A 25853-nucleotide genomic window follows, 5' to 3' on the forward strand; every position below is an offset into this window, starting at 1 on the left:
CCCTGCAGCAGGGACTGGGTAGGGGGCGAGGGCAGGGACCCCACCCCGGGGACAGGTGTGGGCGCGTCACCTGCGGGTCCCGCTGAGGCCGCTGCTGGGGCCAGGCCACTGCTGGGGCCGGTGCTGGGGCCAGGCCGGTCCCTGCCCCTGCCAGGCTCCACCCCGGGCGGTGCGGGATAAAACTTGGGGCACCTCCCCCAGCAGCTCCGCGTCAGGGTTGAGCTCGGACCGGCTCCAGCGCTCGGGAGGGGGCACGACACAGCAGAGCAACGTGACCCTCCTCCCGCTACCCCCCTCCTGGATCTTTCGTGGGTGTGTGTTTTTTTTCTTTCCTCTGCCTTCGGAGGAAACTGAGCTCCAGCCGCGCCGGGGAACCGCGGGACCACTCTCCGGGCTCGGTGAGTGCAACCGGGGCTGACTGCGGGCGGACCGGCGGGCCGTCGGAGGAGCGGAAAATAGGGGGTTGAGGGCTCCCGGGCCGGGCTGTGGGGAAGGGGCCTGTGGACCGGGGCTGCGTTCGCTCGCTATTCCCATAGCGGGTGAGGTGGCTCCGCTCCCCTGGGGCAGGAGACACACGGCAGAACCCACCCGCTCAGGGGGGTCCGCGACCGCTTCCCCCACGCCGGGACCCTCCGTATCCGCGGTGACTCGGGGCTTTGTTCGCCCTGGGGGCACGGGTTCCCCTCGTCTCGAAGACCCCGAGCGCGGCTTCCCGGGTGTGGGAGCTCCCCGTTCTGCTTCCACCGCTTACTCGAGGAGCGTCCCCTCGCCCGCAGACCGAGTGTACCGAGGTGTGGGGGGCCCTGCCCAGGCTGGTTCGCTTGGGTACCGGCGCACAAGGCAGCAGCCCCGGGGCGCACAGCTGTCGAGCTTCCGGTGTCTCGGCAAAGGCTTCCCGGACCCCCCCCGCTCCGCTGGTCCCCTCGGGCGCAGGAGGGCGCGGCGGGGCCAGCAGAGGGCGCCCGCGCTTTGCTGACTCATAGGGCCCCCCCGGATTCCCCACCGCCGGTGAGGGCAACGGGGCCCCGGGGCTGCGGTCTGGCAGTAGCGGCTGGGGAGCGCGCTGGGTCGGGGGTCGCTGCTGCGGGTTGTCGGTAGCTGGTTCAGCCCCGTATCTGGGCTGTAACGCCGTCACCGGGAGCGTGACCAGGCGGGTGTGACCGGTCGCTGGTGACTCTGCGTGTCCCGTCCCCCCCCGCCCTTTCCGCCTCGGTGTCCCCGCGTCACTGATCTCCAGGGGCTCCAGCTCCCGCCCGTCCCCGCGGGCAGTTCCCTCCCGCTGCGGCCTCCTCCGGTGCGGGGGCCTCTCTCCGCCCCCACCGCAAAGCTGTGGGCTGCTGTCGCTGCCTTGCCCGTGTCCCGCCTTCACCCCTCCGCAACAGCGGAGCCCCCCCTTCCCTTCCTCCTTTTCCCCCGGGCTCTGCATCCCAATATCGACCCCGGGGCAGGGGCAGACCACCTCCCCAGCGAGTAGTGAGTGCCGCCGGGCCCTTATCGGACCCAGGAGCCCTGCAGCACTACCTGAGCACCCCCCTCCCCATCCCCGCCGCTGCCCCGAGGCCCCCTTTGTTGTGCGGCCCCAGGATTATGAATGGCTCCAGGCGCGGCGCGAGAGCGCGCGCGCAGCGAAGGGGGAGGGGGCGGGGTTTGGCGTGGGAGGGGGCGTGGCCACGGCGGCCGCGTGGGCGGGAAAAAATCCAGCTCCTCCCAATAAGCCACGTGGGAAACTAGCACTAGGTTTCTATTGGTTGCCTCCGCGGATGTCTGGGAGCTGGACGCTCTCTCATTGGTTAGCGCTGCCGAGGGAGCCGGAGTGAATGAGGGGCGAGGCCCCGCCCGCGGGACGCTGCTCCCCCACCTCCTTCCACCCCTTCCCCGGTTCCCGTGTCGTCCCCCCTCCCCTTCGGCGCTTCCACGACGGCGGCGGCGGCTGCCGGTTCGGCGGGTCCGGCCCTAAAGAGAAAAGCGGGGTGGGTGTGCGGGGGGTGGGTGTGTGTAGAGAGGAGGGTTCGGGGTTGGGGGGGGGGGGGAAACGAAGCGTCCTCCCTCCGCGCTCCCCGCCCCTCGCCGTGGCCTCCGGGCCCGCACCCCGCCCCCAGAAACCCCGCACTGAAAGAGTCGAGCACGGAGAGGAGAAAGAAAGGAGGCGGCGGGCAGGGCGGGCAGCGAGCAGGCAGAGGGCAGGCAGCAGGCAGGGCAGGCAGCGGGCAGGCAGCACTGCTTCCACACCCCCCCTCTACCTCCCTCCCTCCTCCCGCAGCCAGCTAGCGCCGCCGCCCCGCCAGCAACCGGCGGAGCGGGAGGAGAACGGACAATTTTTTTTATATATATAGATTTTTATATATATTTTTTTTTGCCTGGGCCGCGGAGGGCCCGGTTGGTGACCGGGGATCGCCCCCTCCCCCCCCGCCTCCACCATCTACCTACCTACCCACCCACCCAACCCGGTACTTCCCGGAGGATTCGCAGCGGAACCGGAGTTCCCGTGGGTACCGGCGGGGCGTGCGGCGGAGCGGGCCCCGCTCCCTCCTTTGTCCGCTCCCCGGCACCAACCGCCGCTTCCCCCCCCCCATTCCCCTACTCCCACCAGCTCGGCGGATGGACCCGCAGCCCAGCGCCAGGAGCTGCAGCCGCGGGGCTCCCGCCTGCGAGGTGGTCCCGAACGATCCCCCCATGAACCTCTACATCAACACGACCACCGGGACTCGTTATGAGCTCTCCGTGCCCGCCGAGGAGACGGTGGAAGGGCTCAAGAGGCGCCTGTCCCAGCGCCTCAAGGTGCCCAAGGAGCGGCTGGCGCTGCTGCACAAAGAGAGGTAGGGCTCGGGGAGTGTGCGTGGGGGGGGGGGGTCGGAATGGGAATTGGGGGGGGGATGTGAGACGGTGTCCGTCGGGGTCCCCATCCCCCCCGCCCCTCCCGGTAGCGGGGCTGGGCGCGGGGGCGGCCCCTTCACACCGGGCTCGGCACCGCACAAAGGCTCCCGCCCCCCTTCCCCCTGCCTGGCCCCATTCCTCTGCGGGTCGGGGCGGGGGGGAAGCAGCCCGGGGGGCCGCGGGCGGGGGCGAGTCGGGGCGGAGGGAAGGAGGGAGGAAGGGAGGAGGAGGAGAGGGAGGGAGGTGGGGGGAGGCTCCGGGCCGTGCCGGGGACCGGAGCGCGGCCGCCGCCCCCTCGCTCGGCCTTTGCCGGGGCTTCTTTGTGGGCGGCGGGTCCCGGCCGTGCCCCGCGGGGGCCCTGCCCTTTGTTCTGGGCTCCACTTCGGCGACGGTGTGGCCCGCCTTCCTCCCCCCCCCAGCGCTGGGAGGGCCGGGGGCGGCTGGGGAAAGGGGGGGGGGGTTGGGGAGGGTCGGTCCTTTGTCTGCCCAAGACCCGGCCCGAGTGGGCTGCGCGACCCCCCGCCTTGCGTGGAGCGGGGCCCAAGTAACTTGGAGAGTCTCCCCAGGAGCGGGGGAACGACCTGGTACATCTGCCGGCACCTACCGGGGGACACTTCCCCGTTGCCGCCCACCCCAGGCTGGTCCTAGTTTCTCTACCACCATCCCGCCTCCGTGGGCAGATTTCCTGTGCCACAAAGCTCCGCAGCCTCCCTAGCTCCTCATTGTCTCTTTCATCTTGCCAGACCCCCCAGCCCCCTTTGCAAGGAGCAAGGGACCCCTAGCACGGGGCGCATCCCCCCCTTACCCCCGGGGGTGCAAGGGGCAGCTGGGGTAAAAGCATCTGAGGGTGCTGGGATCTTCCTTCCTGCCTGTCAGGGCTTGGAAACTCTTGGGGTGGGGGATACCTGGAGGGGGGGGGGGGGGGTGCGGTTTGGTCCCCTGGGGCCCACCCATACGCGTGCACGTCTCTGGGGCTGCACTGACCTTGCTTTTGGTCTCTTTTCCCTCCCCCCAACTCCAGCCGCCTCAGTTCTGGAAAGCTGCAGGACCTGGGGGTCATGGAAGGCAGCAAGCTGACGCTGGTGCCCACCGTGGAGGCTGGCTTGATGGTAAGAGGCCTTTTTTTTTCCTTACAGCCTTCTTCCTTCTCTACCTCTTTTCTTTCTTTTCCTCCCCCCCCCCCCCCCCCCCTTCCCTGCCTTCCCTCCCACTCGTCCCCATCTATTATTAAAGCCCCGGGCGAGGATGTGTTGGCAGCCCCAGGGCTCCGCTGCCCAGCCCTCGCTGAGGAGGCAGCGCCGGGCACGCCAAAGGCAGCCGAGGCAGAGAGGGTTTAATATTTCAGCTGCTTTTCTCAGGGCTGGTGTAGAAAATAGTGGAAGTGACATGTCAGCCCTCCCCTCCTGCCGCACAGACGCCCCCTCTTTCTCTGCATTTGTAATGTTAATCCCCCACCCCTCCTCTTTTTCCTCCCCCCCCCCCCACCCCTCACCACCACCTCCTTCTGATTTGATTTTTTTTGTGTGTGTGTTTTCCCCCCACCACCACCCCTTCCCCCTCTCCAGTCCCAGGCATCCAGACCAGAACAGTCGGTGATGCAAGCTCTGGAAAGCTTAACTGAAACTCAGGTGAGAACCTTTGCTGCCGAGACAAAGGAGGGCTCCGGTGGGGGTGCTGCGTGTTGAGGGGTGGGTAAAAGGTGCTGCTCTGATCGGTCTCTTTGTCCCCTTCCCCAAAGCTTTCGATGCTACCTTTTTTTTTTTGGTGCCTCCTCCGTTTTGAGTTTCACCTTCGTGAAGGGGTTGGGAACGCTGAGGGTGGTGCCCCGGGGCGGGCACCGTCATCCTGTGCAGCACCCAGCGCAGGGAGGTCCCACGCCAGCAGCTGCTGGCAGCCCAAACAAGCCCCGAGCCGGGGAGGGCAGAGGCGCAGGGAGGTGACCGTGACTCACCCAAGGTCACGAAGCAGGTCGGCGGCAGAGCAGGGGTGGCCTCGGTGCCCTGCCCAGGGCCGTAGGGCTGCAACCCCACCCCCGACCCCCCAGGGCAAGGATAGGGCTGGTGGTCTGCATCCGCCTGGGGGCTACTGGGAGGCTCTGGGGGTTGCAGAGTCTCCTCCCAGCACCCGCCGAGCCTCATCCCCCTTACCCTTGGAGCCGTCCTTGATGGGGGAGGGGTGGGGGGGTAGGGGGGGAGTGGAATTGGCCATGCCCAGCGTCTTGTGCAGCTCGCCGTGTGCCTGCTCGCCGGCCTTGGGCAGTGGGTGCCGAGGAGAGGAGGGGGCACAGCTGGGGGTGCACAGGGGTGGCAGCAGCAGCAGCAGCAGTGGCGGCGTCGGTGGGAGCTGTGTTTGAGAAGTGTGAAGTTTGTTGGCAGGGCGGCTGGCGGCGTGGGAGGTGTGAGGGTGGATGGGGGAGGGGTGGGAGGCGAGGGGGGTGGGGGGGGTCCTCACCCTGGTGTGGGGAGGAAGCGTTGCCAGGGCTGGTGGGTGAGCCCAGGCTGGTGCTGCTGCCAAGGTGGAATTTACCCCCCCCAAAGCCACGCAGGCTCCGGCGTCTTTGTTTTCAGTCCCTTTATTATTGCTGTTGAACTCTTCCCTTCCTCTCTGGCCAAAGCTGCAGCTGTTTGCTTTATTTCCTCCTTATTTTCTCAGAGGTGGGTTTTATGGGGGAGGGGGTGGGGGTGGGGAAAGTATTGTTTGGTTTCTAACCCCAACCCCCACCCCTTAGTGGATTTGGAGAAAGGGGCTTCAAGCTCCTGCTGTGGTGCAGCTTGGACAAAGAGGCTCAGTGGGGACATGGCTGTGGCCCTCTGACCTCCATGGGGATGTGGCCCTGCACCTGGGCACCTTCTCTGGTGCCCTTGGCTGCCCAGCATGACCTTGACCCCCGACAGTTGGTTTAACCCTGCCTGGGCCAAAAGGGTGAGCTGGGAGCCAACCACGGGCTGGCTTCTGTCCCTGCTGTCCCCTACCAGGGTCCCCCACGGAGCCTGCTTTGCTTTCAGGGTGCTGCCTGTCCCGGTTGAGGTGCAGAGCTGTGGGAGAGGACTGGTTCTGGTCCCCATGGAACCTGCTTTGCTCGCAGGGTGTTAACCATTCCAGTCAGGGGTGCAGAGCTGTGGGAGGGGACTGCTTGTGGTCCCCATGGAGCTCTCTTTGCTTGCAGGGTGCTGCCTGTCCCTGTCAGGGTGCAGAGCTGTGGGAGGGAACTGGTTCTCACCACCCACCCCTGGGGGTCTTGGTGCACCTCAAGGCTGCAGCCATTTCAAGCAGAGGGTCTGCAGCTGCCCACTGGCATGGGGCAGCATTGTGGGCATGTTCCTGGGAAGCCATAGAGCTGCTCAGAACCAGGGGGGGCTGTGTGGCTTTAGGGTACCCTTTGTGTCCGTGGGGGCTTGTGATGCCCAGCATGGCTCCCACCACCGCGGGGTGCCCTGTCCAGCGCAGCACAGCAGGGGCAGGTGGGCTGCGGCTTGGAGGGCCAAACGTGTGCCACCCAGTTGGTGCCCTGGAGGCAGTGGCAGGCAGGGCTGGGGGCCCGGCAGGGCTGGGGGCCTGGCAGCGCGGGCGTGCCGCGGCGGGCAGCTGCTGGCTGTGGGAAGCAGCAGCTCTGGCACCTCCCTGCCCACTGCAGGTTCCTGCCGGGTCGGTGATTCAGGAAGCTGGGGCTGTGCAGGAGGAACTGCCAGCACCTGGGGGGGCGGAGGGGAGGGGAGGGGAGAAGGGGGGGGGGGGCAGGAAACCACTCCTCTCATTCATGCTTTGCTCAGGCTCTGCCTGCGTCATGCATCCTCCGGCAGCGCAGGGAGAGCTGCGCCGGCTTCCTCTGGGGGGTGAGGGGAAACTGGGGTGCTGCTGCCACCCCCTCAGCTGCCCAGGTGCCTCAAACAGGAGGTGACATGGAGGGTGAGGGGTGGGGGGTGTCCTTCCTGGAAGGGCTTCCTTCCGCTGGGCACGCTTGGCAGCTGCCCCCGCTTTCCAGGGAGCTGTGCCCACGGCAGCGGGCAGCTGGCATCGGATCTTGCAGCCTCAGCTCTTCCTTCCCCCCCCCCCCACCCTCCCGGTCCCTCTGCCTGCTGGTGGGGAGCGGCGGGGGGGGGTGGGGGGGAAGGACAGGCTAGGGCCACATCCTGCCCAGCCAGCCTGGGGGGGTGCTGCAGCCAAAGGAATGCGGCTGGAGGGCTGTGGCCTCTGCCCTCCTTGGCATGGTGAAAGCCCTGCAGCGGTGGCACAAGTGGGAGCCGGCTGTTGGCTGCAGCTGTGCCCAGCTGGAGCGTGTGCAGGGACTTGGGGGGGACACACATTTCCTGCTTCCCCCCCCGCCAGCCTGCTCTGATGTGGATCTGCCAGGAACCAAAGCAGGGCAGCTTGCCTGAGCTGGTTTGGGGTTTGGTTTTGGGGGGTGGGGTGGTGTTGCCCTCCCCACTCAGGGCAGAGGGGCTGGCTAGGGGCATCCTCTGCTCTCTGGCGTCATGGGGGGAGGGGGGGGGTTGGAACTGGGGGTGTCTGGGGCTGGGGTGACGCGGGGCCAGGCGCTGGCAGGAGGTGGGAATGCAGAGAGTTCTCTGAGTCATCTCCTCGCTGAGCAGCAGCCTGGAGACACTTGCTCCATCCCCGTGGGCCCCCAGCCCGGCACGCTGCAGCCAGATCCCCTTGCAGGGGGGGGTGGGAGAGCACCAGAGGAGCCCTCCCCTGCTCCCCTTCCCCCCAGCCTTGAGCACTGAGGCTTTGGGGCACCCAGTGGCCCCAGTTTCCCTTGGTGGGGAGCTGCCCAAGTCCCTGTGGCGGTGCCAGCTGGGAGGGACAGGGTCCTCCCTGGGCAGCGTGGGCGGGCGAGCGAGCGGGCGGCTGGGTGGGACATGTTTGCATTGGAGCGGCCTGGTTTTGCCTGGGGGGAGGTGAGGGGGGGGTTACCAGCAGGGTGGGGGTGGGTGCTGGGAGCCCCAGAGCTCAGCTGAGCTCCCACTGGGCTGCCTGCCCTGCCTGGGGCTCCCCAGGGGCCAAACCGGCTCAGCTGGGTGGGGGTGCAGTAGGGTGGGAGCACAGGACCCCCATGCCTAGGGAGGAAGGGGATGTTTCCAGTGCCACTGCCAAGGAGCTGGCAGGATGGGTTTGTTGTGGGTTTGGTGTGCTCTGGTTTCTGCCAGCGCTGGTGGGGGTCAGGCAGGGCACAGGCAGGTGTGAGTCAGATGGAGCAGGAGGCGGCCTCGGGTGCCAGCTGACGTCAGGGGGGCCCCAGGGAGGTGTGTGGGGCTCCCCCCCCCGCCCCTGGGGAGGGTGAGAGCAGCTGGGGTTGGCAGAGGGTGGCAGGAGCTGCTGTGGGTGCTGCCTCCCCTGGGAGGCCTGCAAGTGGTCCCCAGTCTGGATCTTGCTGGGAGGAAGGAGAGGAATTGCCCTGCTCATCCTGGGCATGGCTGGCAGGGGCTGGCTGCTCCTTGTCCCCAAGCATGACCTCTGCACTGCAGCTGGGAGAACACACCTGGTTTTTGGGGGGGGTCTGTGTTTGTGCCCTGTGGGCAATGCCCCACCTGCAGCAGCGGGGCTGGGGTTGGCCCAGCAGAGCTGTGGGGCTGCGGGTAGCTGCCGCTGCCTGCCCTGGCACCGCTGCCTGCTGCAGGGTCTGCCTTGGGCTCCCACCCAGCACTGCTGACCCCGGGGCTGGAAGTGGGGTGGCAAGAACGGGGCTGCCAGCTGGGTGCAAGCCCATGCCCAGCTGCTGCGGGCAGGGAAAGCCAGGCAGAGGCTGTGCCATGGGGGCAGGACGGGGCTGGGGCGACGCTGCCCTGCGGTCGGGTGCTGCGTGCGGGCAGCACAGATCTCTGTGTGCACGGTGTGGTGTCCTCCCCAACCCCCTCCCCACCCCTCCCTGCTGTCCTCTCCCACCCCCTCGCCCCATAACCTCAGTGTCCAGGGCTGCAGAGTCTCCTTCACGCCCACCTCTTCCTCTGCAGCCTCCGCCTGACACGCTCGGGGCTTTGCCGGTGGTATTTTTAAAGCTGCTTTTCCCACGGCTTCTCAGAAGTCAACCTCCGCTGGAACCGGGCGTGGGGGAGCTGCCACGGGGCTGGGGGGGGGGCTAGAGGGGGGGGTGGGCATGCTCTGTAGGGATGCCAACCCCCTGGCTGGCAAGGGGGATAGGGATGGATGCAAGGCGGTCGGCTCCCCCGCTCGGGGCCAGCGCTCACCTGGTGGTGCCGCCGTGGGTGATGGCTGTGCCCCGAGGTGCTGCTGCTGGTGGTGGGGGGGGGGGGGGGGGGGCTGTGGGTGGGTGATGTGTGCCAGGAGCTGTGCAGGGTGCTGCACGTGACAGGCTGGGAAAGCCAGGCCTGGCTGCGCCCCAGAATAGCTTTGCTGGGGGGGGTGGGGTGATGGTGGTTGGAGGGGGGCAGGGAGGGGTAGTGGCAGTGCTGGCGTCATCCCCATTAGCTGTGACCTGGTGTCCTGCCCACAGCCCTGCTGCTGTGGGAGCCTGCACCCTTTAGCCAGGCAGGATGGGGGGGTTGGGGGTGGGGAAGAGGCACAAACCACCACCCCACCCCCTGCTGACCCCCAGCAGCATATGGGAAAGTACCTGAGGGGAGGGGGTGCTACCCCAGCCCCCTAGGAGCGTGTGTCCCCCCCCAGCTGGGGGGGTAGAGGTCTCTTCTTTCTTGGATGTTGAGTGATTTATGCAACCCCCCTAGGGTGGGTGTGCTTGGTGGGGCCAGCAGGTGTTGGGGGTTTGAGTGGGGGGTGGAAGGGGGGTGCTTTGTTGTCCCCTAACCTCTTCCTGCCCAGCCAGGACCTGGGCAGAATGTCTTGTCTCTGTGCTGCAGCTGCTCCGTCACCTGCCTGTGCCAGAGGCTGCCAGGGTGGGCAGGGGTCAAATCCTGCCTGTGCAGCCACTCTGCCAGGCCTGGTGTCATGTCCTGGATTGCATTGGGCAGGGCAGTGTGGTGGTGGTGGGGAGATGCAGCCCATCCCCAGCCTGATCCTCCCAAATCATGGCAGTGGACACAGCAGGGCCCTGGCATGTCCTCACCTGCACCCTCCCTGGCTTGTTCCCTATGCTGGAGGCGGGGGGGGGCAGCCCCTCCTCACGCTGGCACTGGGCTGGCTGGAGGAGCAGTGCTCAGGTTGTGGCCCCAGCTGTGGCCCCTGCCCGTCCCTGCCCGCTGGGCACTGGCAGGAGCACCCAGCCACAGCAGGGTCACCGCCGGGGAGGGCAGGCAGCCAGGGCAGGGCCCTTTTGTGCTGGGAGGGAGAAAAGTTCCCCCCACCACCACCCCTGGTGCTGTCAGCTGATGGAGCTGGCACCAGCCTGGGGTCGCCTGGGGACACTGGCCGGGCTTGCCCTCTTGCCTGCCAGGCTGGCACAGCTGAGGGCCAGGGAAAGGGCTGCAGGGAGGGGGTCACCCCTTTTGCTGCCCAGATGGCTTGACCCCTGACCTGAGAGTTGGGGGAAAAGAGGGGGGGGGGGCTACAGTTTTTAAGGCTGGGCTGGATGTGGCTGTGAGCAACCTGCTCTGATGTGAGGTGTCCCTGGCCATGGCAGGGGGGGTTGGAACTGGCTGAGCCTTGAGGCCCTTTCCAAGCCTGACAATTCTATGATGAGGCTTCCACCACCTCCCTGGGCAACCTGTGCCAGTCTCTCACCACCCTCCTGGGGAAGAACTTCTTCCTAACGTCCAGTCTGCATCTCCCCGCTTCCACATTTGCTCTGTTCCCCCCGGTCCTATACGGAGTCCCTCACCCAGGGATCTTTTCTTTGTCTCTCCAGGTCAACGACTTCCTGTCGGGCCGGTCGCCGCTGACCCTGGCGCTGCGTGTGGGCGACCACATGATGTTCGTGCAGCTGCAGCTGGCAGCCCAGCAGAGCACCGGGCAGCTCCAGCACCGCCACCTCATCGCCAGCCGCGGCGAGCCCGGGGCTGCCGCCGCCGCCGCCGGCCCCCACTGCCGGACGCTGCACGGCGGCGGCGCTGGCTCCGCCTCCGGTTTCTCCCGCATCCCCGTGGTGCCCAGCTGCCAGCAGAGCCCGGCTCCCAGCAGCCCCGCGGCCTCTGCCCCGGCCCCCCCCGTGTACTGTAACGCTCCCCACGCCGCCCCGGTCGCCGCCGGCGTGTTCCGGTCGCACGGAGCCAGCGCGCAGACGGTGAACAGCAGCGTGGTGTCCTCCTGCTCCGAGGTGAGCTTGCCTCTGCTTGTGCCCTCCCCTGCCTCGGGGTCCCCTGCCTCGCTTGCAAAGTGTCCCTGCCCACCAAGGTCGGGGGAGGGGTTCAGGGGCAGGGTGCAGTCCAGGTTCTTGCTCTGCTGTGGCTGTGTCCTCCCCTGCGTCGGTTTCCCTGTCTCTGTGTCCTTGCATGTGGTTCCCTGCCTGGCTTGCAAAGTGCCCCACCAAGGTCTGGAGAAGAGTTCAGGGGCAGGGTGCAATCCAGCTTCTTGCTGTGCTCATCCTCAGCTGCTCCCAGCTGCTTCCTTCTTGCACAGCAGAACCAGCCTGGGGGAGGGGGTGACCACCAGGGGAGACACCAACATACAGAGGGGGAGGGACGGCCTCAGTTCTCTGTATCCCCCTAAAACTCAGGCTGGTGGCACCTGCTGGACCTCGCTTCTTGCCTGGGGTTGCTGGTGGGGTGGGGGTGGGCAGGGGGTGCATTTCAGGCCTGACCCAACTGGGGCTTGGGGGGTGCTGTGCTTGGAGGATGATCTCATGTCTCTTCCTGCCCTCCCTAGGTGGACTGTGGCACCCGCAGCAGCAGCTCCCCTGGCAGCAGCCCAGCCCCCACCGCCCGCTCCCGCAAGCCAGGGGCAGTCATCGAGAGCTTCGTCAACCACGCGCCTGGGGTCTTCTCAGGGACCTTCTCCGGTAGGTGATGCTTCAGCCTCCCTGGGAGGGTGTGGGGGGTCGTGGCAGGAAGGGGTTTGGGGCCGTGGATCCCTCGTGGGGGAAGCAGCTTGGCTCATCTCACCCTTCCCTCCCTCCCTCCCCACAGGCACTTTGCACCCCAACTGCCAGGACAGCAGCGGGCGGCCGCGGCGAGACATTGGCACCATCCTGCAGATCCTGAACGACCTCCTCAGTGCCACCAGACACTACCAGGGCATGCCCCAGTCCCTGACACAGCTCCGCTGCCAGACGCAGTTCTCCTCCTCCTCTTCGTCCTCCTCCTCTCCCTCCTCGCCTCCAGCCTCCCCGGACCTCTCCGCCAAAACTACCTCAGAGGCGCTGCCGGCGGCCGCGGCCTCGCCGCCCCTGCACCCTGTCGTCCAGTGCCAAAGCCAGATCCGGATGTGCAAGCCCAGTGGTAAGCCCTGGGGGGTGCCCACCCTGTCACATGGGGGGAGGGGGAGGGAGGGTGCCAGCCCTTGGGGGAAGTCTGCTCCTTGCTGGGCTGACCTCGAGTGGCGGTGCCAGGGTTCTACGGTGGGAGCCTGGCACTCCTGCTTGGCGTCCTTGGGGCAGTGCCTCTGGAGGTGGTTGGGATTGGGTCTGGGGACCCCCTGCAGCCACCTCCCTAGCCAGGGCAGAGCTGTTATTCCCCCTCCTTGTGTACAGGCTCACCCCATGCCAGCCCCTGCGGAGCCCAGTGTGGGGGTCACTCAGGGGGTTGGGGTTTAGATGTTTCCTCCACTTGGTTGTCCTGGCACAGCTGGGGGTGTGCCAGGGGAGGTGTACCAGGGCTCTACCCTGCAGGATGGGGGAGCTGAATGATTAACAGATGTCAATCAGGAAGGTGGCTCTACAGGTTTGCAGGGTCTCTGTGAGGCAAAGGGATGCTGCAGGGGTGGGGGACAACCAGCAGCACCCCCAGGGACCTGGTGATCCTGCTCCAGTCTCTCCACCAGCCCCCAAACCCTACAGGGACAGGGCCCCACGGAGGGTGGGGGGAGTCCTGGCAGTGCATGGCTGGGGGCAGTTGGTTGTGGTGTCCCCATCTCAGTCCCCCCCTCCCCTGGCAGTGCTGAGTTCTTGCTGTGGACGTTTTGGTTGCTTTGGCTCTTTGCCCTCCTCCCTATTCATGAACCCCAGGCTGAGGGTGGGGGTAGGTTTGGCTGGACCCCACCAGGCTTCCCATGGCTACCCCCCAGGCAGGTTTTGGGGTGCACACCTGCACACCCTGAGGCTGGGAAGTGCCTGGAGCTGCCTGCCTTGGTGTGTGTATATTTCTCACCCCCCCTCCACAATTTGCTTAGAGAAAAGAAGTGAAACTGCCAGTGGCAGCTGGGGGGAGGTCACCCTCCCTGCTGGGCTTTCTCTTCCTTTTCTCTCTCGTGGCTCAGGGGGGTCTGAGCATCCCCTCCCTCCGGGGGTGGTTCTGTGCTGGCTCCCAGCACTCAGTGACGTGTCTGGGGGGTGCCACATGGCCAGCCCTCCCCTGCAGCTCCCCAGGGCCACCTGCACCTCAGGGCAGGGTGTGTGGGTGTGGGGAAGCCTTCCCCCCCCCCCCCCCTCTGTGGTGTCAGAATCCCTCCCCAGCCCTGCCTGGGTTCACCCTGCTTAGTTGGAGCCCCCCAGGTGCCCCTTGCTGACTTTGTGCCAGTATGAAAGTCTCAGCAAGGGCAAAATGCCACCAAAAGCAGTGCCCAAATCTGGTGGCACTTGCTCTGCTCCATGCCAGGGCCCCCTTCTCCCCACCCAGGAGGATCTGTCTGGGGCTATGGGAGGGTTTATCCCCTTGTGCCCTGCTCTGTCCCCCCCATTTTTTGGGTGTCTGCCCCTACTGTAATCCAAAGGGTGATGCTGGAGTGTTTGGGGGGGGATCCTGGTGTGGTGAGGCTGTGCCAGGGTGGTGCTTGAGTATGGTACAGGAATTGGGGGTGGCCATGGTGGGCTCTGTCACCCTCCCTCAGGACCACCTCAGATCCCCATTGAGCAGTGAGGGTATGGTAGGGTGTGGGGCTGGCCCTGGGTTCACCCAGTGTGGTTCATGTGGTCTTTGTTTGGTGCTGATGGCTTGGGAAGGGAGGATCTGAAGGCTGGAGGGAAGCAGAGCTGCTGAGGGGGTTGGGATTGTGGAGGCTGGAGAGGAGGAGGCTGAGAGGAGACCTCATTGCAGCTCCCAGAGAGGAGATTGCAGTGAGGTGGGGGTTGGTCTCTTCTGCTTAGGATCACATTGATAGGAGAGGAACTGGCCTGAAACTGTGCCAGGACAAGGTTAGGTTGGAGGTGAGGAGCAATTTCTTTGCTGCCAGAGTGGTCAGGGATTGGCACAGGCTTGCCCAGGGAGGTGATGGGGTCCCCATGCCAGGAAATGTCCAAGAACCATGTGGCCATGACCCTTGGGGCCATGGTTTGGTGGCCACAGTGGTGCTGGGTTGATGTTGGACTCTGGATGCTCTCAGAGGGCTTCTCCAACCCAAACAATTCTCTCATTCCATGATTCCCTTCACTGTGTCCTGAGGCACCCCCTGCACCCCTCCCAGGCACTGCAGATGGCTTTGGTGCTCCCAGTCCTCTCCCACCACAGCTTCTCTCCCAGCCAAGTTTGTTCTGGAGCAGGATCCCTTTTTCCCCCTTCCCTCCCCCCCCTTTTCCCAGCGCTGGAGCCCACGTCTGGAGCTCCAATTGTTCAGCCTCCCACACACCGCAGCAGGGCCAGGCCTGCGCCGCCTGCTGTGCCGTGGCGGAGGGGGAGTGGCAGGGCTGGCACCGCTGCCCCCCTCGCTGGGGAGATGCATCTCTGTGAGACCAATGGGTCCTGCCCAGTGAGAACCGGCCTGGTGGAGAGGCTGCTTGGGGTCAGTTGGCCACTCCATGGCAGAGGGGGGTTGGCATTGGTTGGTCAGCACCTCCATGATAGACGAGGTTGGTTTGCCCCTCCATGGGGGATGGCATTGGCTGCTTGGCTCCTCTGTGGCAGATAGAAGTTGGTTTGCCCCTCCATGGGGGCTGCCGTGGGTTGGTTGGCACCTCCACGATTGATGGGCTTGGTCAGCAGTGCTTCCATAGCAGATGGCATGAGTTGAGTTGGCACCTCCATGAGGGATGGCATTGACTGGTTGGCACCTCCACGATCGATGGGCTTGGTCAGCAGTGCCTCCATGGCAGACAGTGTGGGTTGGGTTGGCACCGCCACGGCAGAGGGAGGTTAGTTGGCCCCTTCATGTGGGTTTGCTAGCTGGTTGGCACCGCCACGGCAGAGAGAGGCTGGTTGGCACCACCATGGGGGATGGGGTTGGTCAATGGCTCCTCCATAGGTTGGCACCACCATGGCAGAGGGAGGCTGGCTGGCACCTCGGTGGGGGGATGGCATGGCTTGCACGGCCCCTCCGTACGCATTTGCTGCTTGCTTGGCTGGGTGCCCCCGCACGGCAGCGACGGCGACTCCGTCCTCCGCCCCCGGTGCCCCCTTCCTTGCCCTCTCCTCACCGCCACCCTTTGCCCGCTGCAGGGGACCGCTTGCGGCAGACGGAGAACCGCGCCACGCGCTGCAAGGTGGAGCGGCTGCAGCTGCTGCTGCAGCAGAAGAGGCTGCGCAGGAAGGCTCGGAGGGACGCCCGGGCCCCCTACCACTGGCTGCCCAACCGCAAGCCCGGCCGCACCAACAGCAACAGCAGCGTCTCCAGCGAGGGCAGCCTGGACCTCGACTTCGAGGACTCGGTCTGGAAGCCGGAGGTCAAGGCGGACATCAAATCCGAGTTTGTCGTAGCATAGAAGCCGCTGCCCGGCGGCCCCCCCAAGCGGGAGGGGAGTTGTTCCCCCATCCCTCTCCTCCCCGGCCCGCCCCGCCGCCCCGGGGGCCTCCACGGACACTGCCCCCGCCTCCCCCCACCCCGGGGGAGGGTGGGGGATGCTCTGGTTCCCATCATCGCCGCCGCCCCTCCCCCATGGCTGCTGGTGGCCGTTTCTGTTGTCCTGGGCCAGATCTCCTCTTAAGATTTGCCATCTCCTCGCGACCGGACGCCTCAGGGCTGACTTCTGCCTCTGCTCCAGGGAAGCGTTTCGTGGGGGGAGAGGGGGGGAGCAGCTGGGATGGCCTCACACCCCCCCAACCCTGAACTGGTTGGATTTGGGGAGCTGGAGGAGCAAGCAGGAGCCTTCGACCCCCCCCTTCTACATCCTCCTCATTCAGGAGAGCTGCGGGGGGGGGTTCCTGGCACCTGGATGGGGGCAGCCTCCTTCTGCATCCTCCTCAGCCAGGAGAGCTGTAGGGGAGGTGGAGGGAAGGGTCCTAGCACCCAGCTGGGCTCCTGGTGCTTGGAGGGTTGCAGCCTCCTTCTGCATCCTCCTCAGCCAGGAGAGGTGAGGATCCTGGCACCTGGAGGGGGTGTTGTGGGGGGAGATCCCTGGGGGATATCAAAGCTGCTGCTTTGCTGTGAAAAGGGGTGCAGAGGGGGGGTGGGCTCCAGCCCTGCCTCCTTCCCGCCCCCAGCATCCTCCCCACACACACAACCCCCCCGGTGCAGGCAGGAGGAGATGAAGTCTCTTTTGGAGGTGCTGGGGTGTGTTTTCCCCCCCCCTTCCCTCCCCCACCCCAGATTTTTTGGGGGCCGTTTGTTTTCCTTCCCTTCTATATGTAGCATTGCTCGGCTGCGGGGCTGGGACCTCCCCTTCCTCTTTTTTGGGGGAGGGGGGGGGAGTGGCTCGGAGGAGGAGGTCCGAGGGGGACACCACGGGTGCCTGGGTGCCGCAGCCAGGGTTGAGATTTGGGGGTGGGAGGGGTGTGTGGGGGGGTGGGGTGCGGATCGGGCTCGATTTTTTTTTTTGTGGGGTGGGTTTGAAAAACCTTTCTGAGGGGGGGGGGGTCGGGGTGGAGGGGGGGGGGGGGCTGGGGGTGTCTTTTTATTTCGGTGTTGTTGGAGGGAGTGAAAGAAGTGGCACCTCCCCTCCGCGCCTTGAGACCAAGGCTCCTCCCGAGTCGTTCAGACTCTTCCTCCTGCCCTGCCCCTTGCCCTGGGGGTTGGGAGTAGGAGGGGAGGGGAGAGGGGAGGGAGGGGGGGGTGGGGTGTGTGTGGAATAAAGAATTGAATTTTTTTTTTTTCCTATTATTATTATTTTTTTTTTTTTTTAACTTAAAGAAAGTTTAGGGAAAAAAAAAATAAGAAAAAAGATAAAAATAGTTACAAAAAAATAAAAAAGAACAAAAAAAAGAAGTGATGACTAAGCCCAGTCCTTGGTCCTGGCTGTCCCCAAGCTGGGGGGCTTTAATATTTATAGACATTAATGACCCAACCTGAGCCAATACTGACATAGTCTTGCATAGGCTGTAGAGATTATTCCTCCTCTTCTTTCCATTCTTTTTTTTTTTTCTTTCTCCTCCCAACCCCCATTTAAAAAAAAAAAAAAAATTTACATTTTTTAATATTTTTTATTTTATTCTTAATTTTTTTATTTTATTTTTAATTTTGCCCGTTTTAAAAATTTTATTTTACATTTTTTAATATTTTATTTTTTAATTTTTACTTTAGTTTTAATTTTTTATTTCTTATTTTAGTTTGGATTTTTATTTTAGTTTGGATTTTTATTTTAGTTTGGATTTTTATTTTAGTTTTTTATTTTAGTTTGGATTTTTATTTTAGTTTGGATTCTTATTTTAGTTTGGATTTTTTAATTTTTAATTTCTTATTTTAGTTTTAATTTTTCCCATTTTTAATTTTATTTTGGTTTTTTTTATATTTATTTTATTTTAGTTTTTTATTTTATCTTTAACTTTTATTTTGAATTTTTAAAATTTTAATTTCTTTTAATTTTATAAATGTTCTTTTTATTTTTTAAAAATTTTTCTTTTTTATTTTTCATTTTGTTTATCTTTCATTTTATTTTAATTTATTTTTCATTTTATTTTTCCTTTTATTTTAATTATTTTTTATTTTTTTATTTCATTTTAATTTTTTTCTTTCTAATTCTTAATTTTACTTTATTTTATTTTTATTTTTAATTTAATTTCATTTTTTTACTTTAATTTTATTTTAAATTTTATTTTAATTTTTACATTATTTTTATTTTAAATTTATTTTATTTTAAATTTATTTTATTTTATTTTTATTTTTTATTTTATTTTTTTTAATGTATTTTATCTTTATTTTTAATTTATTTTATTTATTTTTATTTTATTTTAAAATATATTCTTTTTTATTTTATTTTTATTTTTAATTAATTTTTTAATTTCATTTTTAATTTAATTTTTTTTTCACGATTTTTTTTTATCCTCAGATCTGTGCAAATAAAGAGAGAGAGAGAAAAAAAAAAACCCCACAACACAAAAACCCCAACCCACCCCTCCCCTTCTTTCCCCCCCCCCCGTGCTGTGTTTTTCTTTTTTGTCTGTAAAAAAACAAAACTATTTTCTTTTTTTGTTTTTTCTTTTTGGTGTGTGTTTTAAATAAGGGAAAAAATGAAAACAAAGATGAGAAAAAAAAAAAGTATAAAAAAAATGGGGAGGGTGAAAGAAGAGAAAGGGGTTGGGGAGGGGGGGGAGGGGAGAGAAGATTTTTTTTTCCCCCTGGTCTTTAATATTTTATTTTTTATTTTTTTGAAATAAATTTTTTTGGGCAGTCTGGATGAGAACTGTGCCTGTGCTCACTGCTGGGGGTCGGGGGGAGCCGGGTCGCGTAAGAGGGGGCGGGGGCTTGTGTTGGGGTTGGACCAGTGAGGGAAAGGGAGCTGCGGTGAACGGCTGCTGGTTTGCAGCAGGCTCGAAGGGGAAGCCTCCCGAGGGCGGCTTGGCCAAGCCCCCTGCGGGGAGCAGGGACAGCTCCCGGCCGGAGCAGCCTGCGCAGGGACACAGCCAGGCTGGTCCTGAATGGCTCCAGGGGATGGAGCCTCAACCACCTCACTGTTCCAGTGTCTCCCCAGCCTCACTGTGCAGAGCTGCCTCCTGAGGTCCAACCTACCTCTGCCCTGCTCCAGTTTCAAACCATTCCCCCTTGGTCCTATCCCCACAGCCCCTTCTGAGCAGTCCCTCCCCAGCCTGCCTGCAGGTCCTTCTCAGATTTAGAAATGCAGCTCTGAGGTCTCCCTGGAGCTGCCCCAACTCTCCCAGCCTGTCCCCATAGCAGAGGTTCTTCAGCCCTCTGCTCCTCTCTGTGGCCTTGATCTAGACCCTCTCCAGCAGGTCTGTGTCCTTGTGTTGAGGACTCCAGAGCTAGACACAGCCCTGCAGGTGAGGTCTCCCCAGAGCAGAGGGGCAGGATCCCCTTTCTCCAGCTCTGGCCACACTGCTTTGGATGCAGCCCAGGCTCTCCTTGGCCTTCTGGGCTGCCATTGGTCAGTGCTGGTTCCTGCCCAGCTTCTTCCCCACCAGCAACCCCACGTCCTTCCCTGCAGGGCTGCTCTCAGCCTCATCACCCCCAGCTTGGATTGATAGTGAGGATTGCCCTAACCTAGCTGCAGGACCTTGCCCTTTGCTTTCTTCAACCTCCTGAGGTTCTCCCCAGCCAGGTCATTCTGCCTGGCTCCCACCCTTGCTCCAGTCCTGGCTCCTATCCTGTCCTTCAGTCTTACCAGCTGCAGCACTCAGCTTGGTGCCATCTGCGGGGCTGCTGAGGGTGCCTCAGTCTCCCTCTGTGTCATTGATGAAAGCATTGAGCAGCACTGGTCCCAATACATGCATGGGCATGTGTGAGCTGGTGGACATGAGTGTGACCCTGTGCGTGTGTCCCCAGCCATGCACACTCACATACACATGCAGGAGGAAGAGGAACCCAAAATCCCTGGGAGGGAGGTGCTGGAGGTGCTGGAGCTGCCCAACCCTTCCAGAAGCTGAGAACCAGTGGGACCTGGGCACCCACCCTGGCACCTAGCTGTGGGGGTGTGCCCAGGCTGGTGTTTCCAGCTCTGGCTGGGTGCTGGACCCCAAGCCGTGGTGCTCAGCCGACTGGGTGCAGCCGGTCCCATCCCCCCTGGCCGTGCCCGCCGTGCCCTGAGGAGCTGGTTCCACCAGCTGGGCCGGCCCCGGCTGCTGGCACCTCCCTCCTGCGTCACAGCCTGGTGGCCGTGGGCCGGGGCGGAGGGTTGGTGGCCACAAACCTGCTGCCACCCCCATGCCTGGGTTCAATCCCGGCCGTGCCTCAGTTTCCCCACCTGCAGCTGCAGGTTTGTTTCCCTGTGGCTTGTACTCCACCCCACGAGGGGTCAGAGGGTGCGGGGCGGCCTTGGGGACACACGGCGGTGCCAGCCCATTCGTGGGCGCCTGCTTCACCCAGCCCCATCGGCTCCTGGGGGCCCCAGGAGGAAGCTGTGAGGGCCAGAGGGGGTGCCAGGGACTGGGCACGGCTGGAGGACACCGGGCTGGAGCACCTCTTGTGCCCCATACAGGGTGGCGCAGTGGTACCCTCAGGTGTGGTGAAGTTTGTCCCTGGGGCATTGGAGAGCTGAGCTGTGGGGCTGTTATTTGGGGAGGGGGCAGAAGTGGCTGCCCATGGCCCCTTCACCTTGCCCATGGCCCCTGTGCCACATTCCCCAGCCCTGCCCCTGCAGAGGAGCCCCACAGGATGCCCCCTGGAAGGGGCAGGATTGCCCAGCTGGCACCGCTACCTCTCCCCACGGCTGGAGAAGGGTGAGGGGGGTGGGTGCTAAGGTCTGGCCGTGCGGCTGGAGGTCCTCACTGGACCCCAACCCCCCTACACACACCCTTGGGGCCAACCAAGCGCTGGAGGCAGCGCAGGGCAGCAGAGGAAGTGGCTCAGGTTGCTGCGGTGCCAAGTGCCACCTCGGGCGGTGCTGCCTGCGCCTGCTTTGACGTCACTTCGGGGACAGACAGCCCCAGGCAGTGCCACCCCCCCGGCGCGCCCTGCCGGGCACCCCCAGCCCGGGCAGCTCTGGCCAAATCTGGCAAGGGGAAGGGAAGCTGCTCCCTGTGCCCACTGCCAGTGCCTGAAGAAGGCAACGGCTGCCCAGCCGGGCACGCGTGGGGCACGCACACGAGAGTGCCCGTGTGCCAGAGGGAGGGTGTGGGAGTGCACACGAGTGTGCATGGCCTGGCATTGCATGGCACAGCATGGCATGGACGGGTTTGGAACAGCATTGCCTGGCACAGCGTGGCACGATATGGCAGGGCATTGCATGGCATGGCATGGCACAACATGGCATGATATTGCATGGATAGCACAGCATGGCATGGCACAGTATGGCACAGAATAGCCTGGCACGGCATGGCACGGCCCAGGCTAGCTCAGCACAGCACCCAGCAGCGTGGGCACCCCCAGGAGGTGTCTGTGGCACGGCAGGAGGCAAGCTGGGGCACGGGAGGCCGCTCTGCTCCGTGCCACCTGCCTGACATCACCCTGCCCGCGCCCGCCAGATGCTGCTGATAAAGTGGGGGGGGGTGCGGGGGGAAGGGGGCCGCTGCTGGGGGTGTGAGGCCGGGCACAGCCCCACACTCTGCCCAGCCCAAGCGTCTGGGCACTCCACACCCCTTGGCATCCCCTCCTGCCTCCTCCTCACTGCCCCCCAGCACCTGGCACCCTGTAGGACCAGCACCATGCCAGCCCAGTGCTCCCAGTATGGAGCAATGCAGCGGTGCCACCTGTGGTGTGGTGCCTGCTGGGGTGGGGGGGGAGGCAGCAACGGTGCCACCCTTGAGGTGTGCATCCATGCACGGGGCAGAGGTTGGCAGAGTGCATGCCAGGGGGCTATGTTGGGCACGTTGAGATGTGCCCAAGTGTGAGCTCCCAGGACTCCCCCCCTACTTCTGCACCTCCTGGCAGAGTAGATGCCCCCTCCCCGGTGCCAATCTCAGGTTGGCGAACAGCTCAGGGGGGCTGGGGGAGGGGGGGCACAAATATTTTGCTCCCGTGGTGCAGCCTAACTGGGGGGCGGTGGGGACCGGGGGTCAGCCAGGTGCCTGTGGGCTCTGGCAGGAATGGGATAGGGACCCCCGGGGTGTCCCCCTCCCAAGCTCAGTGGGTGTGGGCGGGTTGGAGCCGGTCACTCCCCCCACCCCCCAAGCTCCCCCAGCGGAGGGTGCGCCAGGAAACACCCACGGAGGCTCCCACGGCCCTCCCGGCACACCCGTGGGTCCTGGCACACACCCACGGCACCGGCCACAGCCGCGGCACCGCGGGGCACACGCCCGGCACAAGCATGTGAGGGGGGTGGAGAGGGAAGGGGGCTGCACCTTGACTCTTTGTGCACCCAGCCCCCTGCAGAACAGCCCCCTGCCCACCCAGCCACTGCAGAACCAGCCCCCTGCCCACCCAGCCACTGCAGAAACAGCCCCTTGCCCACCCAGCCCCCTGCAGAACCAGCCCCCTGCCCACCCAGCCACTGCAGAACCAGCCCCCTGCCCACCCAGCCACTGCAGAACCAGCCCCCTGCCCACCCCCCCACTGCACCCTACAACCCCTCCCACCCCCCGCGGCAGAGCCCCACCACAGCCTTTGCACACGCGTGTGCAACCCCCTCCCCCACACCTGCAGCCACACGCGTGCCCACCTGTGTGCACCAATCCCCCCGCCCCCGGCGCCAAGCGTGCCAGCATGTGCCAGGCTGCTCGCCCAGTGCCCACTGCAGCACTCCCGTGGCATTGAGACACCCCACCCCACCCCCCCCGCGTGGGGATGGAGTCCCCAGCCCCATAGTGTCGTCCCCCCCCACACAGTGCCACCTGCCACTCGTTGGGGCACCGGGCGGTGGCTGCTGGCGAGAGACGGAGCTGGCACAGCTCTGCCAGACGCCGGGTGGGCGAGGAGCTGCTGGCATGTCCCTGGCAGCAGTCGGGAACACAGAGTCTGCCAGCAGCGGGGTCTCAGCGTGGGGGGGGTGAGCCCCGGCCCCCCCTCCCACGGGGGACTGCAGGCAGCACCCCCAACACCACCCAGCTTTGGGGCATCCACCGGGGCTAGGGCACCCGTGGGCCCAGATGCCAGGCGGCGGTGGTGCCACAGGGCTGGGCTGTGGGCAGGCAGCCCCGGGGTGGGGGTGCAGCGGGGAGGCCGGGGCGGGATCCTGGAATTAAAAACATTCCAGGAACTGACTTTGAACCAGGGGAAAAAAAAACCACCAAGGAATGGCTGTCCCCGCCCTGCCCCACAGCCCCGGCCGGGCCCCACATCACTCCCCCCAGACCCACACCGCTCCCCCCAGACCCACACCGCTCTCCCCCGCTCCACACTGCTCCCTCCAGACCCAGATTGTTCCCTCCAGACCCACGCCGCTCCCCCCAGCTCCACACTTCTCCCCCCAGACCCACACTGCTCCCCCCAGACCCACACCGCTCCCCCCAGCTCCACACTTCTCCCCCCAGACCCACACTGCTCCCCCCAGACCCACACCGCTCCCCCCAGACCCACACTGCTCTCCCCAGCTCCACACTGCTCCCCCCAGACCCACACCGCTCCCCCCAGACCCACACTGCTCTCCCCAGCTCCACACTGCTCCCTCCAGACCCAGATTGTTCCCTCCAGACCCACGCCGCTCCCCCAGACCCACACTGACCCCTCCAGACCCACACTGCTCCCTCCAGCCCCAGATTGCTCCCTCCAGACCCACACCGCTCCCCCCAGACCCACATCGCTCCCCCCAGACCCACACCGCTCCCCCCAGACCCACACTGATCCCCCCAGACCCACACTGCTCTCCCCAGCTCCACACTGCTCCCTCCAGCCCCAGATTGCTCCCTCCAGACCCACACCGCTCCCCCCAGACCCACACCGCTCCCCCCAGACCCACACTGCTCTCCCCAGCTCCACACTGCTCCCCCCAGACCCACACCGCTCCCCCCAGACCCACACTGCTCTCCCCAGCTCCACACTGCTCCCTCCAGACCCAGATTGTTCCCTCCAGACCCACGCCGCTCCCCCAGACCCACACTGACCCCTCCAGACCCACACTGCTCCCTCCAGCCCCAGATTGCTCCCTCCAGACCCACACCGCTCCCCCCAGACCCACATCGCTCCCCCCAGACCCACACCGCTCCCCCCAGACCCACACTGATCCCCCCAGACCCACACTGCTCTCCCCAGCTCCACACTGCTCCCTCCAGCCCCAGATTGCTCCCTCCAGACCCACACCGCTCCCCCCAGACCCACACTGATCCCCCCAGACCCACACTGCTCTCCCCAGCTCCACACTGCTCCCTCCAGCCCCAGATTGCTCCCTCCAGACCCACACCGCTCCCCCCAGACCCACACTGATCCCCCCAGACCCACACTGCTCTCCCCAGCTCCACACTGCTCCCTCCAGCCCCAGATTGCTCCCTCCAGACCCACACTGATCTCCCCAGACCCACACTGCTCCCTCCAGCCCCAGATTGCTCCCCCCAGACCCACACCGCTCCTCCCAGACCCACACTGCTCCCTCCAGCCCCACACTGCTCTCCCCAGCTCCACACTGCTCCCTCCAGCCCCAGATTGCTCCCTTCAGACCCACACCGCTCTTCCCAGACCCACACTGACCCCTCCAGACCCACACCGCTCCTCCCAGACCCACACTGCTCCCTCCAGCCCCATCTCTGTCCCTCCAATCCCACACATCTCCCTCCAGACTCATATCTCTTCTTCCAGCCCCACACCACTCCCCAGAATTATCACCACATCCCTTCCTCCAGCCCCACATCCCTTCCTCCAGCCCCACACCCCTCTCTCCAGCTCCACATCCCTCCCTCCTGCCCCACACTGCTCCCCACACACGTCCCCAGGCCTTGCACACGCGTGTGCACGCCGGGCATGCAGCAGGGCACACACCTGTGCATGCAGTCGGTGCCCAAACTGCAGCTCCTGTGCCACGGAGTGCCCAGGGCTGCCATGGGATGGGTTTGGGGTGGGGATCTCCATGGGGTGCAGGCTGAGCACCCTTGTCTGCAGCCAAGGAGCTCAGCACCCCTGGGCACAGCTGCACACATGTGGGGTTTGTATGTGTGGGGGCTATGCACAGTAGCCCCCCCCCCCCTTCCTCTCCCCCCAGTGCATCCCCTGGCATCCTCCCAGCCTGGTTGGGGTTCAGAGGGACCCCCCCAGGCACTTCCCAGCCCCTCCAGGGCCTCCCCGACCCCCCCAGCTTGGCCGGCAGCCCAGCGTGGCTGGGTGGTGACATCATGGGGGCTGCAGAGCCAGGGGCACAGTGCCCAGCCCTGCTCCCCAGGGCCCCCCCCCGCTTCCCCCGCACGCTGGGCTGGGGTCGCAGCGAGGGCAGGAGCCGTCCAAGACTGGGAACCAGCGCTGGGCAAACTGGGGACTCCCAGGCCGGCTGCTTGCCTTTCCCAGCAGCAAAGACCCCACCCCCAGATCTCCTCCCCTCAACCCCACAGGGACCTCCTCTCCCCCCCCGCAAAAAAAAAGGCATCTCCCATCTGGAATTGTTGTGGGCGGGGGGCTTAGCCCCCTCCCATCCAGTTGAGCTCCATAGGGGCTGGTGCTTAAATGCCCCCTGGTGACACTGGGGTGGCTGCAGCCTGTGCCAGCCGGGCGCTGGGCGGGGGGGCGGGGGAGGGAAGGACAGGGTGCGCTGCAAGGGTTGGCACAGCATGGCCCTGAGCAGCATGGCACAGCTGGTGGCGACACCGGGGCCAGAGGGCACCGCTGCTGCGTCACTGTGTTTACAAGGACCTCGAGGAGCCCTCATGACGTCCACACTGCCCCTGCCAGCCGGGCCCTTGCCAGGTGGCACAGTGCCACCACCGCCACATTATCCACACCCCACTCCCCCCACACCTCCCTCCCCCAGAAGCCACCAGGGAGATTTTTCAGGTCTGGCATGAGGCCACCTGGCTCCTGGACATTGGGGAGGGTGGGTGAGATGGGGGGCACAGAGCTGAGTGTGTGTCAATCCAGCCCCCCTCCCCCCCCCAGCCCCATGCCAACCGGGCACGGCGTGGAGCGAGCAGATGGGGCGTGCGTGGGACTATTTATAGCGGCAGGACCCACAGGTAGCGATGCGTCAGAGCGCAGTGACGCAGCCCCGGCGACGCTCGGCCCAACGCCCCCGCAGCCGGCTCCCTGGGGGGGGGGCTGCGATGATCTCCCCCCCCCTCCCCAGTATCCTCCATCCGACAGCACCCCCAGGGCCTGGGGACGCTGCAGCTTTTGCAAGGTCCTCGCTTGGGGCTGGTCCTGGCTGG

General features: G+C 63.6%; 1 protein-coding gene across 3 annotated transcripts; it reads left to right on the forward strand.

Annotated features, from left to right (window-relative positions):
- Positions 1 to 221: 221 nt before the first annotated feature.
- Positions 222 to 16504, forward strand: MIDN (midnolin). 3 transcript variants are annotated; one of them, XM_068156258.1, is made up of 8 exons: positions 222 to 398; positions 2591 to 2816; positions 3896 to 3983; positions 4440 to 4502; positions 10634 to 11041; positions 11590 to 11722; positions 11850 to 12161; positions 15249 to 16504. In XM_068156258.1, exons 2-8 carry the CDS (start codon positions 2599 to 2601, stop codon positions 15509 to 15511), a joined length of 1485 nt encoding a protein of 494 aa, XP_068012359.1. In that variant the 5' UTR covers positions 222 to 398; positions 2591 to 2598; the 3' UTR covers positions 15512 to 16504. The 3 variants fall into 3 exon arrangements, with proteins under 3 accessions (XP_068012359.1, XP_068012360.1, XP_068012361.1); XM_068156259.1 differs by lacking the exon at positions 222 to 398 and adding an exon at positions 1869 to 1970; XM_068156260.1 differs by lacking the exon at positions 222 to 398 and adding an exon at positions 2084 to 2485.
- Positions 16505 to 25853: the final 9349 nt, after the last annotated feature.

Source organism: Melanerpes formicivorus, unplaced genomic scaffold, assembly GCF_026170545.1.
Source record: "Melanerpes formicivorus ecotype bairdi unplaced genomic scaffold, bMelFor1.0.p_v2 SCAF_34, whole genome shotgun sequence".
Taxonomy (NCBI): Eukaryota; Metazoa; Chordata; class Aves; order Piciformes; family Picidae; genus Melanerpes; species Melanerpes formicivorus.